The 14,021-nt window shown below is 45.6% G+C and overlaps 1 protein-coding gene and 1 pseudogene across 5 annotated transcripts; one reads left to right on the top strand and one right to left on the bottom strand.

Moving 5' to 3' along the window:
• Positions 1-812: 812 nt before the first annotated feature.
• Positions 813-10,090, bottom strand: LOC137318043 (zinc finger protein 271-like). Of its 5 annotated transcripts, none has more exons than XM_067981028.1 (2): positions 10,009-10,090; positions 813-2,415 (listed from the first exon to the last, which is right to left on the bottom strand). In XM_067981028.1, exon 2 carries the CDS (start codon positions 2,060-2,062, stop codon positions 968-970), a length of 1,095 nt encoding a protein of 364 aa, XP_067837129.1. In that variant the 5' UTR covers positions 2,063-2,415; positions 10,009-10,090; the 3' UTR covers positions 813-967. The 5 variants fall into 5 exon arrangements, with proteins under 5 accessions (XP_067837129.1, XP_067837123.1, XP_067837124.1 ...); XM_067981022.1 differs by having other exon boundaries at positions 9,601-10,083; XM_067981023.1 differs by having other exon boundaries at positions 9,869-10,083.
• A 2,926-nt stretch (positions 10,091-13,016) lies between these two features.
• On the top strand, positions 13,017-13,802 carry LOC137317905 (histone H2A.J-like; annotated as a pseudogene).
• Positions 13,803-14,021: the final 219 nt, after the last annotated feature.

Here is a 14,021-nt window from a genome sequence, read left to right as displayed (position 1 = left end):
CAGGAAGTTACAAAGGGAAAGTTTAAGCGAATGGACAAACTGTGGCAGATGGAGTTCAATGTGGGGAAGTGTGAGATCATTCAATATGGAAGCAAAAAGGAAACATTGGAGTATTTTCTGAAAGTGAGAGACTGGGAATGGTGAAGGAGCAAAGGGATTTGGGTGTCCATGGACACAAATCACTAAAGGCTAGTGCACAGATGCAAAAAGCAACCACAGACAAATGGCATTTATCTCCAGTGTTGGAATTACAAAGGGAAGGAAGTGATGCTTCAGTTCTACAGAGCCTTGGTCAGAGCCCATCTGGAGTACTGATCCTCACCAAGGATATGTTGGCCTTGGAGGGAGGACAGTGCAGATTCACCAGAATGATACTGGGCATTGAAGTGTTCAATTATGAGGACCGGTTGCATAAACTTGGTTTTGCATTCCCTTGAGTTTAGATGTATGAGGAGTGATCTGATCCAGGGATATAAAATAATAAAGGGATTCGATAGGGTAGAAAAAGAAACTATTTTCTCTGGTGGAGGAATCCAGAACAAGAGGGCATAGCCTTAAATTTAGAGCTAGGGCGTCTAGGATTGAAATCAGGAAGCTCTTTTTCACACAAGGAGAGTGGAAACCTGCTCAGGTTGATTGAAGTGGACCCTGTGATATAATAGAATTTTATGTCCTGTCAGACTTGGACATCTTGTAGATCCATCTTTTAAAAAGGTGGAGGAGCTCAGTTCTAAGACGTATTGCACTCACGTCGTCATAAGTCCTCAAACTGTTTCTTTTATCAACGAGATATGAAGGTCAAAAACACTGTGTTTAAAAGAAAGCTGATTTATTTGACAGTGGTACAGAATACTAAACTCCAGCCCAGTAAAAGGGGGTCATTAACATCAGAAACAAACTCCAACTGTCAGAATGAACATGGTTTAGTCCTGGATACAGCAATAACAGCAGAATCCAATCCCTGCAGTCACATGTGAACTCGCTGGTGACTCAGCAGGTATGATGACTGAGTGAATCGCATTCCACACACGGAACAGGTGATCGTCCTCTCCCCGGTGTGAATACGTTCATGTCTCATCAGATCCCATGTTCTTTTAAAGCTCTTCTCACAGTTAGAACATTTAAAGGGTCTCTTATCAGTGTGAACAAGTTGGTGTTCAATCAGGCCGGATGAACAAGTGAATTCCTTCCCACACACAGAGCAGGTGAATGGCCTCTCCCCACTGTGAACTCGTTGGTGTGTTAGCAGGGTGGATGACTGAGTGAAGCTCTTCCCACACACGGAGCAGGTGAACGGCCTCTCCCCAGTGTGAACTCGCTGGTGTGTCAGCAGGGTGGATGACTGAGCGAATCCCTTCCCGCACAGGGAGCAGGTGAATGGCCTCTCCCCGATGTGAACTTGCTGATGTCTCAGGAGGTGGGATGATCGAGTGAATCGCTTCCCAAACACAGAGCAGGTGAACGGCATCTCCCCAGTGTGGACTCGCTGGTGTGTCAGTGGGCTGGATGACCGAGTAAATCCCTTCCCACACACGGAGCAGATGAACGGCCTCTCCCCAGTGTGAGTACGTTGGTGTGTCAGCAGATCACTTTTTCTTTTGAAGTTCTTCTCACAGACAGAACATTTAAAAAGTCTCTTATCAGTGTGAACAAGTTGATGTTCAATAAGGTGGGATGACTGAGTGAATCCCTTCCCACACATGGAGCAGGTGAACGGCCTCTCCCCAGTGTGAATTCGCTGGTGTGTCAGTAGGTTGGATGACTGAATGAATCCCTTCCCACACACGGAGCAGGTGAACGGCCTCTCCCCACTGTGAATGCGTTGGTGTGTCAGCAGATCACTTTTTCTTTTGAAGTTCTTCTCACAGACAGAACATTTTAAAAGTCTCTTATCAGTGTGAACAAGTTGATGTTCAATGAGGTGGGATGACTGAGTGAATCCCTTCCCACAAACGGAGCAGGTGAACGGCCTCTCCCCGGTGTGTCTGTGTCGATGAGTTTCCAGCCGGGACGAGTAACTGAATCCCCTCCCACAGTCCCCACATTTCCACGGTTTCTCCATGGTGCAGGCGTCCTCGTGTCTCTCCAGGTTGGACGATCAGTACAAGTCTCGTCTGCACAGAGAACATTTGTCTGGTTTCTCCCCACTGTGAATGGTACGATGTTTTTTCAGGCTGTGTAACTGGTTAAAATTCTTTCCACAGTCAGTGCACTGGAACACTCTCACTCGGGTGTGTGTGTCTCGCTGCTATTCCAGCCACAGTGATGTTTGAAATCTTTTCCCACAGATGGAACAGATCAACATTTCTCCTGTATTTTAAGGCCGATAATCTTCAGGTGCTGGTGAATAGAGTCAGATCTTGACGTGATGTTTGGTTTGCGTTTCTCGTCTGCAAATCCTCCCCTTCTAATACCCTGTAAAAGGAGATAACAAAAGTCCTCACTGTGAATACGGAATAGAAATTCAGAACAGGTAATTCTAGTTTCTATGAAACATTCTACTCGCTCATTCCCCCTGACTGTAAATCCCCGTCCCGCACACTCACCCTCCTCTGACTGCTAAAACGCAAACCCATCGCACAACTTGCAACAATTTTCCTTCTCTTTAATTTTTCTGTCTTGAAGATCCCGACTCGTACTGGTTTCAGTTCTACACTCACTGGTTCCATTCCCTCTCCTCCACTGAAGGTGCTTGCTCTGGCTAGGTTCAGTTCTACACTCACTGCTCCCCCACCCTCTCTTCCCCTGAAGGTGCTGACTCTGGCTGGATTCAGTTCTAAACTCACTGGTTCCCCTCCCTCTCCTCCCCTGAAGGTGGTGACTCTGGTTGGATTCAGTTCGACACTCACTGGTTCCCCTCTCCTCTCCTGAAGATGCTCACTCTTGCTGTGTGTATCTGGTCTGCCCCTCATTTCGACACTATGTCCCTCCCTATAGCTGCCTGTAAGCAGTCCATATGTAATATCTCCCAAATTTGGCGACGGAATCTCCCTGACCAGTCAACATTTCTCCTTCATTTACAGACACTCCCTGACCAAACACCACTTCTCCTTCATTTATAGACGCTCCCTGAACCTTCGCCATTTCTCCTTCATTTACAAACTCTTTCTCACCAGTCAGCATTTTCCTTCATTATTAGACGCTCCCTGGCCCATCACTATTTCTTCTTCATTTGTAGACATTACCTGACCTCTCAACATTTCTCCTGCATTCACAGACACTCCCGGACCAAACACCGTTCCTCCTTCATTGACAGACACTCCTTGACCAGTTACTATTTCTCCGTCATTTACAAACGCTGCCTGACAAGTCACCATTTCTCCATCATTTACAGACTCTGCCTGAACTTGCACCATTTCTCCGTCATTTATAGATACTCCCTATCCCGTCACCGTTTCTCCTTCATTTACAGACACTCCCTGACCTGTCACCATGTCCTCTCCCATTTATAGATACTCCCTTAACAGATGCCATTTCACCTGCATTTGTAAACACGCCCTGACCCGTCACCATTCCTCCTTCATTTATAGACACGCCCTGACCTGTCACCATTTCGATTTCATTTATAGACACTCCCTAACCAGACACTATTTTTCCATCATTTACAGACACTCCATAATCAGACAATTTTTCCTTCATTTGCAGACACTCCCTGACTGATCACCATTTCTTCTTCATTTACAGACATTCACTGACCCATCCCCATTTCTCTTTCATTTATCGACACTCCCTGACCCTTCACCGTTTCTCATTCACATGTCGACACTTACTCACCCGGCAACATTTATCGTTCATTTAGAGACAATCCCTGTCCAGTCACCATTTTTCCTTCATTTACAGACACTCCCTAACTAGTCAGCATTTTTCCTTCATTTAAAGACACTCCCTGGCCGTCCCCATTCCTCCTTCATTTATAGACACTCCCTGACCTGTCACCAGTTCTCCTTCATTTACAGACACTCCATGACCAGTCACCATTTATCCTTCATTTACGGACACTCCATGACCAGTCACAATTTCTCCTTCATTGACAGACGCTCCCTGAACGTCCCCATTTCTACTTCATTCAGAGACACGTCCTAACCAATCACCATTTCTCCTTCATTGACAGACGCTCCCTGACCGTCCCCATTCTACTTTATTTACAGACACTCCCTGACCTGTCACATTTCTACTTCATTTGCAGACACTCCCTGACCGTTTATCATTTCTGCTTCATTTGCAGACACTCACTGACCAGTCACCTCCTCTCACCGCATCTCCTTCCAGATGTCCGTTCACTTGTGAGCAAGGCCCTTGCCATCCACAATCTTATTGCGGATGGCTGCATTTCGGAACATCGGAACAGGAGTTGGCCATTCAGCCCCACGAGCCTGTTCCGCCATTCAATTAGATCATGGCTGATTTACATCTTAACTCTATCTAACCTCCTTGGTATAATAATCCTTAATACTTTGGCCGAACAAAAATCTATCAATCTCAATTTTCAAATTTACAATTGACCCACAGCCTCAACAGCTTTTTGGAGTGAAGAGAGTTCCAGATTTCCACTACCCTTTAAGAACATAAGAACATAAGAAATAGGAGCAGGAGTCGGCCAATCGGCCCCTCGAGCCTGCTCCGCCATTCAATAAGATCATGGCTGATCTGATCTGATCCTAACCTCAAATCTAAATTCATGTCCAATTTCCTGCCCGCTCCCCGTAACCCCTAATTCCCTTTTCTTCGAGGAAACTGTCCATTTCTGTTTTAAATTTATTTAATGATGTAGCTTCCACAGCTTCCTGGGGCAGCAAATTCCACAGACCTACTACCCTCTGAGTGAAGAAGTTTCTCCTCATCTCAGTTTTGAAAGAGCAGCCCCTTATTCTAAGATTATGCCCCCTAGTTCTAGTTTCACCCATCTTTGGGAACATCCTTACTGCATCCACCCGATCAAGACCCTTCACAATCTTATATGATTCAATAAGATCGCCTCTCATTCTTCTGAACTCCAATGAGTAGAGTCCCAATCTACTCAACCTTTCCTCATATGTCCGCCCCCTCATCCCCGGGATTAACCGAGTGAACCTTCTTTGTACTGCCTCGAGAGCAAGTATGTCTTTTCTTAAGTATGGAGACCAAAAATGTATGCAGTATTCCAGGTGCGGTCTCACCAATACCTTATATAACTGCAGCAATACCTCCCTGTTTTTATATTCTATCCCCCTAACAAGAAAAGCCAACATTCCGTTGGCCTTCTTGATCACCTGCTGTACCTGCAGACTAACTTTTTGATGTTCTTGCACTGGGACCGGCAAATCCCTTTGTACTTCAGTACTTTCCAATTTCTCGCCATTAAGATAATAACTTGCTCTCCGATTTTTCCTGCCAAAGTGCATAACCTCACATTTTCCAATATTGTATTGCATCTGACATATCTCACCCAGCCTGTCTCTCTCCACTTGTAGGTTTTTTATGTCCTCCTCACACTCTACTTTCCCTCCCATCTTTGTATCATCTGCAAACTTTGATATGTTACACTCGGCCCCCTCCTCCAAATCGTTAATATCGATTGTAAAGAGTTGGGGACCCAGCACCTACCCCTGCGGAACACCACTGGCTACAGGTTGCCAGTCCGAGAATGCACCATTTATCCCAACTCTCTGCTTCCTGTTACATAACCTATCCTCCACCCATGCCAGAATATTACCCCCAATCCAGTGATTCTTTATCTTGAGCAATAATCTTTTATGTGGCACCTTGTCGAATGCCTTCTGGAAGTCCAAATACACTCCGTCCACTGGTTCCTCTTTATCCACCCTGTACGTTATATCCTCAAAGAACTCAAGCATATTCGTCAGACGTGACTTCCCCTTCGTAAAGCCATGCTGACTTTGTCCTATTAAATTATGTTTATCCAAATGTTCCGCTACTGTCTCCTTAATAATGGACTCCAAAATTTTAACCACCACAGATGTTAGGCTAACTGGTCTATAATTTCCAGCCTTCTACCTAATACCCTTTTTAAATAAGGGTGTTACATTAGCAGTTTTCCAATCTGCCGGGACCTTTGCCGAGTCCAGAGAATTTTGTAAAATTATTACCAAAGCATCCACAATCCCTACTGCCACTTCCCTCAAGACCCTTGGATGTAAGCCATCAGGTCCAGGGGATTTATCCGCCTTGAGTCCCATTAATTTACTGAGTACCAATTCCTTAGTGATTTTAATCGTATTTAGCTCCTCCCCCCCGAGAGCCCCCTGTTTGTCCAGTGTTGGGATATTCTTAGTGTCCTCTACCGTAAAGACTGAAACAAAATATGTATTCAGCATTTTTGCCATCTCCATGTTTCCCGGTCTCATCCTCTAAAGGACCTCTGTTTGCCTTCGCCACCCTTTTTCTTTTTATATAAGTGTAGAAACTCTTGCTATCTGTTTTTATATTTTTTGCTAATTTATTTTCATAATCTATCTTCCCTTTCTTAATCAATCCTTTCGTTACTTTTTGCTGTCTTTTGAAGACTTCCCAATCTTCTATCCTCCACTTAGTTTGGCTACCTTATATGTCCTTGTTTTTAGTCGGATACTATCCTTAATTTCTTTACTTAGCCACGCATGGCTGTCATTTCTTTTACACCCTTTTTTCCTCAGTGGAATATATATTTTTTGAAAGTTGTAAAATAACTCCTGAAATGAACACCACTGTTCATGTATCGTCTTACCCTTTAAACCATTTTCCCAGTCCACTTTAATCAATTCCGCTCTCATACCATCATGGTCTCCTTTATTCAAGCCCAGTACGCTTGTTTGAGAACCAACCTTCTCAACCTCTAATTGCGTATGGAATGTAACCATGTTGTGGTCACTCATTCCAAGGGGATCCTTAACGAGGACATTATTAAGTAATCCTGTCTCATTACACAGGACCAGGTCCAAGGTTGCTTGCCCCCTTGTAGGTTCAGTTACATACTGCTCAACATATCCATCCCGAATACACTCAATAAACTCTTCCTCAAGGCTACCCTGCCCAAATTGATTTGTCCAGTTAATATGATAGTTAAAATCCCCCATAATTATAGCTGTTCCCTTGTTACATGCCCTTCTTCCAGCAGAGTTGCAACTATTAGGAGGCCTATATATCGCGCCCACGAGTGTTTTTTTCGCCTTATTATTCCTTATCTCTCCCCAAACTGTTTCATTATCCTGATCCTTTGTCCCAATATCTTTTCTCTGTATTACAGTGATTCCTTCCCTTATTAACATAGCCACCCCACCTCCCCTTCCTTCCTGCTGTCCTTCCTAATTGTTAAATACCCTGGCATATTTAATTCCCAGTCGTTGTCACCCTGCAGCCATGTTTCTGTAATGGCCACAAGATCATACCCATACGTCGTTATTCGTGCCTTTAACTCGTCCATTTTGTTACGAATGCTACGTGCATTCAGATAAAAAACTTCCAAATATGTTTTGTGACACTTAGTTCCTGCTTTTTCCTTTTTTAACACTTTAGCTTTTACTCCATACCTTCTGTCGCTTCCTGATACGCTTTCCTCTGTCTCCCTGCTCAGGTTCCCAACCCCCTGCCACAGCTTTGATGCTGGGTTAATCGCCTTACGCCTTCTAGTTTTCATTTTATCTGTCGTGCCTAAAGTGCCTAAAGTACACTTTCTTTCCGCTGCTGTATGCTTTTGCCTTTCACTTGTTCTTGAACAACTGTTTGTACTATTTGTATTGTAGATTTCCCCTGGGTCTTCCCCTCTCTTGCTGCTCTCTTCTTTATTCCCTTCTGACTCCCCGCTGAGGTTCCCATCCCCCTGCCACTCAAGTTTAAACCTTCCACAACACCACTAGCAAACACCCCCGCGAGGACATTGGTCCCGGTCCTGCTCGGGTGTAACCCGTCACGCTTGTACAGGTCCCACCTTCCCCAGAACCGGTCCCAATGTTCCAGGAATCTAAATCCCTCCCTCCTACACCTTCCCTGCAGCCACGCATTCATCCTGTCTATTCTCCTGTTCCTATACTCACTAGCACGTGGCACCGGTAGTAATCCTGAGATCACTACCTTTGAAGTCCTGCTTTTTAATTTATCTCCTAACTCCTTAAATTCACCCTGCAGGACCTCATCCCTTTTTTTTTACCAATGTCGTTGGTACCAATATGGACCACGACTATTGGCTGTTCACCCTTCCCCTCCAGAATGCCCTGTAGCCGCTCGGTGACATCCTTGACCCTAGCACCAGGGAGGCAACATACCATCCTGGAGTCACGTTTGCGGCCGCAGAAACGCCTATCTGTTCCACTTACAATTGAATCCCCTATCACAAAAGCCCTGCCACTCTTCTTCCTCCCCTCCTGTGCAGCAGAGCCACCCGTGGTGCCCCGAACCTGGCTCTTGCTGCTTTCCCCTGATAAGCCATCTCCCTCAACAGTATCCAAAGCAGAATATCTGTTTGAGAGGGAGACGGCCCCAGGGGACTCCGGCTCTACCTGCCTAGTCCTTTTACTCTGCCTGGCGGTCACCCATTTCCTTTCTGCCTGCGTTTTCTTTACCTGCGGTGTGACCACCTCACTGAACGTGCTATCCACGATAGTCTCAGCATCGCGGATGCTCCAAAGTGAATCCACCCGCAGCTCCAGCTCCGAAAGACGGTTAGCCAGTAGCTGCAGCTGGACACACTTCCAGCACACATGGTCGCCAGGGACATTGGTAGTGTCCATGACTTCCCACATAGTGCAGGAGGAGCATATAACGGGTGCGAGCTGTGCTGCCATGACGTGCCTTCGACTCTTAGACTCTCTTCCCGCTCTAGGTCTCCCCTTTTATACTCGGCTCACCTCTCGGACTCTCCTGCCTCACCTGTGATGTCGCACAGTAGTTGTCTCTTGTTGCAGGTCTGCTGCTGCTTTTATTCCACAATCTCAGTCTTCTACTCTCAGGTCCACTGCCGCTCTGCGGGAAAAGTTCAGAAGACTTGCTTCCGGCCATCACCCCTCAATGGCCGAGCTCTAATTTTCAGATGATTCACCCTTGTTCTGGACTCTCCCACCAGAGGAAATAGTTTATCTCCATCTATTCTATCAAAACCTCTAATCATCTTAAACACCTCAATTAGATCAGTCCTTAATCTTGTTTATTCAAGAGAATACAAGCCTAGTCGACGCATCTGTGCACATCATTTACATAATTCATCACCATAAATACAGGATAGAAATTCAGAACACACAGTTCTCGTTTCTCTGGAACATTCTTTTCTCCCTTGCCCATCATAAGCTGTGAATGCCCCGTCCCAGACACTCTCCCTCCTTGCCCCTATTAAGCTGTAAATCCCCCGTCCCACACTCTCCCTCCTTGCTCCTATTAAGCTGTAAATCCCCCGTCCCACACTCTCCCTCCTTGCCCCTGATGAGCTGTAAATCCCCCGTCCCACACACTATCCATTCTTGCCCCTATTAAGCTGTAAATCACCCGACCTACACTCTCCCTCCTTGCCATAATTAAGCTGTAAAACCCCTGTCCCACACTCTCCCTCCTTGCCCCAATTAAGCTTAAATCCCCCGTCCCACACACTCTCCCTCCTTGCCCCTATTAAGCTATGAATTCCCCCGTCCCACACACTCTGCCTCCGTGACATGTCCTCGCTATTTGAAATCCAGATTCATCGCAGGATCTATTTTTCCTCCTTTTCGCTCCTGAAGGTTCTGCGTGATGTTGGGTTTCGGCCCCAGTCACTGTTTGCCCTCCAGTACCCGGCCAAATGGTAATTCTGCACTTGTGAGCCTGTACAGCGAGCTGCCGGCATTTCAACCATGGAGAGCAGCACAGTCACCGTCCCTGGCTGATTCTGTCCGGCAAAGCTGAGGCCAAAGGAAAGCAGATCAACAACCTGCATTTACACTGAGCGGAGTCTCAGCAACATCGAGTGCGGATCAGGCCCTGAATCAGAGTCGGGGGTCCCGGGGGATCGGGCGGGCGGGGGTCCCCGGACTCCATTACACCCATCATCCAGCGCCTACCCCGTCCTACCCGCCACTTCCCGGTTTCTTCTCCCGTTTCCACCGAGTCCGACTCGGGAACAAAGGAAAGGAGCGATGCGTTCCCAGAATGCACGGCGGGCCACGGGAGCATGCGCAGTCCGAGCGGAAAAAATCAGCATCTAGGATAGATAGAGGGGTTTCTCGGCCGCGGGGGATTGTGGGGCCTCCGGCCGCCATTAGTCGCAGTGCGTCGGTCACCGTTTGTATTGCCCGCGTCGCGCACAGAACCATTTCTCGAAATACAGACTGAGAAATTCAGAGCCGGTTTGCTGAACAGACACTGACCGTACAATGAAGATCAGTGTTTTTCAAACTTTTTTCCTCGTGACCCAGTGGAAGAAAAACTCTTCCCCCAGGGACCCAAAACAATAATACCTTCTGACTGGAGTTTTCACCAAATCCCAATAAAGGTCAATACATGCTCGCTCTTCACTTCACTTCAAGTAATAACTAAAATTAGACATCGACGTTCCTTGAAAATCATTTTAAATACAGTTTAAGTACAATAATAAAACGGTCAGTTTGAGTTTCACTTATTTAATGTGGCGGATGGGTCCGCCGGTTGTTCACGATCTCGTTCCAATCTGGATCACAAGATGAAAGCGCTCCACGCATATCAGGTGCTCTGTTGAGTGGGTTTCTTTCTCTTGTTTTTAACCTTGTCAGAGTCGAAAATCCCAGTTCGGAGATGTAGGTTGTTTTGAACGGCAGCAAAAACAGAACACTAATCTAACTTAACAGAGGATATTCTTTGAAAACACTGATCGAAAAAGATGACAAACTGAATGACTTGTGGCGTGTTTTCAGTGTGCTCACAGGTGAGTCGCATCAGCTCGTTTTCTTGCTCAAGCATCAAGTTTAGCTTCATTATTGATTCAGGATTTTCGAAAGCAAAAGGATCTTTCATCCAACGCTTCTCCATCAAATTTTCAAATCCCTCTGCAGGGAAGTAGTGATCAAAATGTTCAGACAGAGCAGCGAGATGTAACTGTATGACACATTTCACTTCATTCCCTTTATCTTTATTGATGCTGTTTTCTCCACCCCAGAGGTTGTGGATGTTCAGTCGTTTAGTGTATTCAAGATTGAGTTTGATAGATTTTTGGACAAGGAAATCAAGGGATATGGGGATCGGGCAGTAAAGTGGTGTGGAGGTACAAAATCAGCCATGATCTATTGAATGGCGGAGCAGGCTCGAGGGGCCGTAAGGCCTACTGCGGCTCATATTTCATCTGTTCTTATCCTGCCAGAGGTGCGGTGCCCTGAACTGAATACATTACTTTAAATGAGGTCTAACCAGAGCTCTGTATAACTGTGACATAACTTCCACTCCTTTTTATTCCGGATCCCTTGAGATAAAAATCAAAATTCCATTACCATTTTAACTTTTTTTTGCATTTTTAGTGAATTCTGTACATGTTCCCCAAATCTCTCTCCTCCCTCACAGTTCCTAGATTTTCCGCATTTAGAAAATACTCTGATCTATCTTTTTATGGTCCAAAGTGGATGATCTCACACTTCCCACGTTGAACTCCATCTGCCACAGTTTCACCCACTCACTGAATCTATCAATGTCCCTTTGCAACTTTCTGCTCCTATCTACAATGTTAATTATGCCACCTAACTTAGTGTCATTAGCACACTTGGATATAAGGCTCTCTACATAAGAACGTATGAAATAGGAGCAGGTGTCGGCCATACGGCCCCAGGAGCCCACTCCGCCATTCAATCAGATCAGGGCTGATCTTCGACCTCAACTCCACTTTCCCTCCCGATCCCCATATCCCTTGATTCCCCTCGGGTCCAAAAATCTATCGATCTCAGCTTTGAATATGCTCAACAACTGAGCATCCACAGCCCTCTGGGGTAGAGAATTCCAAAGATTCACAACCCTTTGAGTGCAGAAATTTTTCTCATGTCGGTCCTAAATGGCCGACCCCTTATCTTGTGACTGAGTTCCAGTTCTTGACTCTCCAGCCAGGGGATTCAGACTCTCAGCATCTACCCTGTCAAGCCGTCTAAGAATGTTACACATTTCAATGAGATCACCTCTCATTCTTCTAAACTCCACAGAATACAGGCCAATTTTGCACAATATTTTCTCATACTGAAATTGCAGCAAGACCTCCTTAATCTTATATTCCAAAACCCTTACAATAAAGGCTACCATATCATTTGCCTTCCTAACTCTCATTGGACCCTTTACAGCTCACTATTTCCGGCATGTTTTTCCTCTATTCCTTCTATAGGGAAAATAAATGAAGGCTGAAATCATTTTACTATAACTACACTCGTTGATGTTTTGGAAACAATATCCAACTGAACTGCATCAAATTCAATTGCAAACTTAAGAGTTTCTGAACGAAATAAAGTAATGAGAACACTTAATTGCGATGGCCGGGAATCGAACCCGAATCAATTTCTTGGAAGGCAACTATGCTCACCTATATACCACCATCGCTGACCATCCATCATCATAAAATAGTTGATAAACATCAGACCCTGAACAGACACTGCAAGCTGTTGGATTTTGTTCTTTATTTGAACCGGTTTCTGACTGACCATTTCTCGCTCTTTTGCAGTTCACGTCTCCGCCCAGTAGATGTCGCAAACCCCCCAACCAATGGAAGTGACACACTATCCAGTAATCCTTCACGTTTTTCGGCCGCATCACCCATTTCGTGAGGTTGAATAATTACATTAAATGATTACGGAGACCGGACTACCAACTGGGCACGACTGGCTGCTTAATATTCAAGTCTATAAGATCTTTAGAAAGGACAGAGAAGTAGGGAAAGGAGGGAGAGCAGCAATATTGATAAAGGACAATATTACAGCAGTTGAAAGATAGAATATCAGTGAGGGTGAGCGGACAGTGTAAACACTCTGAGAGAGACCCACTACAAATGCCCCCACTGTACTCCTCCAGAAGGTATAAGAAGGGCGAGAGCAGGAGACTTCTTTATTCTGCATGAACTTATTTGTGAGATTGTGGAAATGTCTGGAAGAGGAAAAACCGGCGTTAAAGCTCGGGCCAAGGCCAAGCCTCGCTCATCCCGGGCCGGTACTGTCGTTCCCTGTGGACCGTGTTCACATGCTCCTGCGAAAGGAGAAATACGCTGAATGTGCGTGCCGGAGCCCCGGTCTATCTGGCTGCTGTGCTCGAGTATCTGACGGCTGAAATCCTCGAGCTGGCCGCCAACATCGCCCGCGACAACAAGAAGACCCGCATCATCCCCAGACACCTGCAGCTGGCCATCCGCAACGACGAGGAGCTCAACAAGCTGCTGGGACGGGTGACCATCGCTCAGGGTATCGCCAGATATCCAGGCCGTGCTGCTGCCGAAGAAAACCAGCATTATCAGCGTTAAGAGCAAGTAAAGCGGCCAAGATTTAAACTGATAACAGAAAGGACAGGACCAACCTTATTGAAATCTTTGAAGAAGGAACAGAAAGTGAATAAAAGTTTAAAGCAGTAGATTGAATATATTTGGATTTTCCGAAGGCCTTCGATAAGGTACCGCATTGTAAACTCATGACTAATTTCAGAGGACGTGGAGTCAGGGGACAGGTGGTAGAATGGATAGTCAGCTGGCTACAAAGCAGAAAACCGAGAATAGAGGTGAAGGGTCGCTACTCAGATTGGCAAAAGGTGGGAAGTGGTGTTCCGGTTGCTGGGACCATTGTTCTTCACAATTTACATCAACAATTTGGATACGGGAATCGGAAGTACAATTTCAAAATTTGTGGACGACACCTAATTGGGGGATGTATTTGATACAAATGAAGAATGTAGCAAATTGCAAGAGGACATTAATAAACTTGCAGAATGAAGAATAAGGAGGTCACACACTGATTTGGTAATAGGAGTCACAACGGGATAGAGTGGCAAATGGATCTAGGGGTACAGATATAAAAATTACAAGAAGTAGCGACGCAGCTCAATAAGGTCATAAAAGACAAATCAAACACTAAGATTCATTTCGAGAGGGATAGATTTGA

Source organism: Heptranchias perlo, unplaced genomic scaffold, assembly GCF_035084215.1.
Source record: "Heptranchias perlo isolate sHepPer1 unplaced genomic scaffold, sHepPer1.hap1 HAP1_SCAFFOLD_64, whole genome shotgun sequence".
NCBI classification, from domain to species: domain Eukaryota; kingdom Metazoa; phylum Chordata; class Chondrichthyes; order Hexanchiformes; family Hexanchidae; genus Heptranchias; species Heptranchias perlo.
The sequence above is the reverse complement of the archived record's forward strand: the minus strand, read 5'-3'. Positions and strand labels throughout refer to the sequence as shown.

Excerpts from the sequence above, each read along its gene's own strand:
- LOC137318043 (XM_067981028.1), bottom strand. The coding sequence starts at position 2,062 with ATGGAGAAACCGTGGAAATGTGGGGACTGTGGGAGGGGATTCAGTTAC.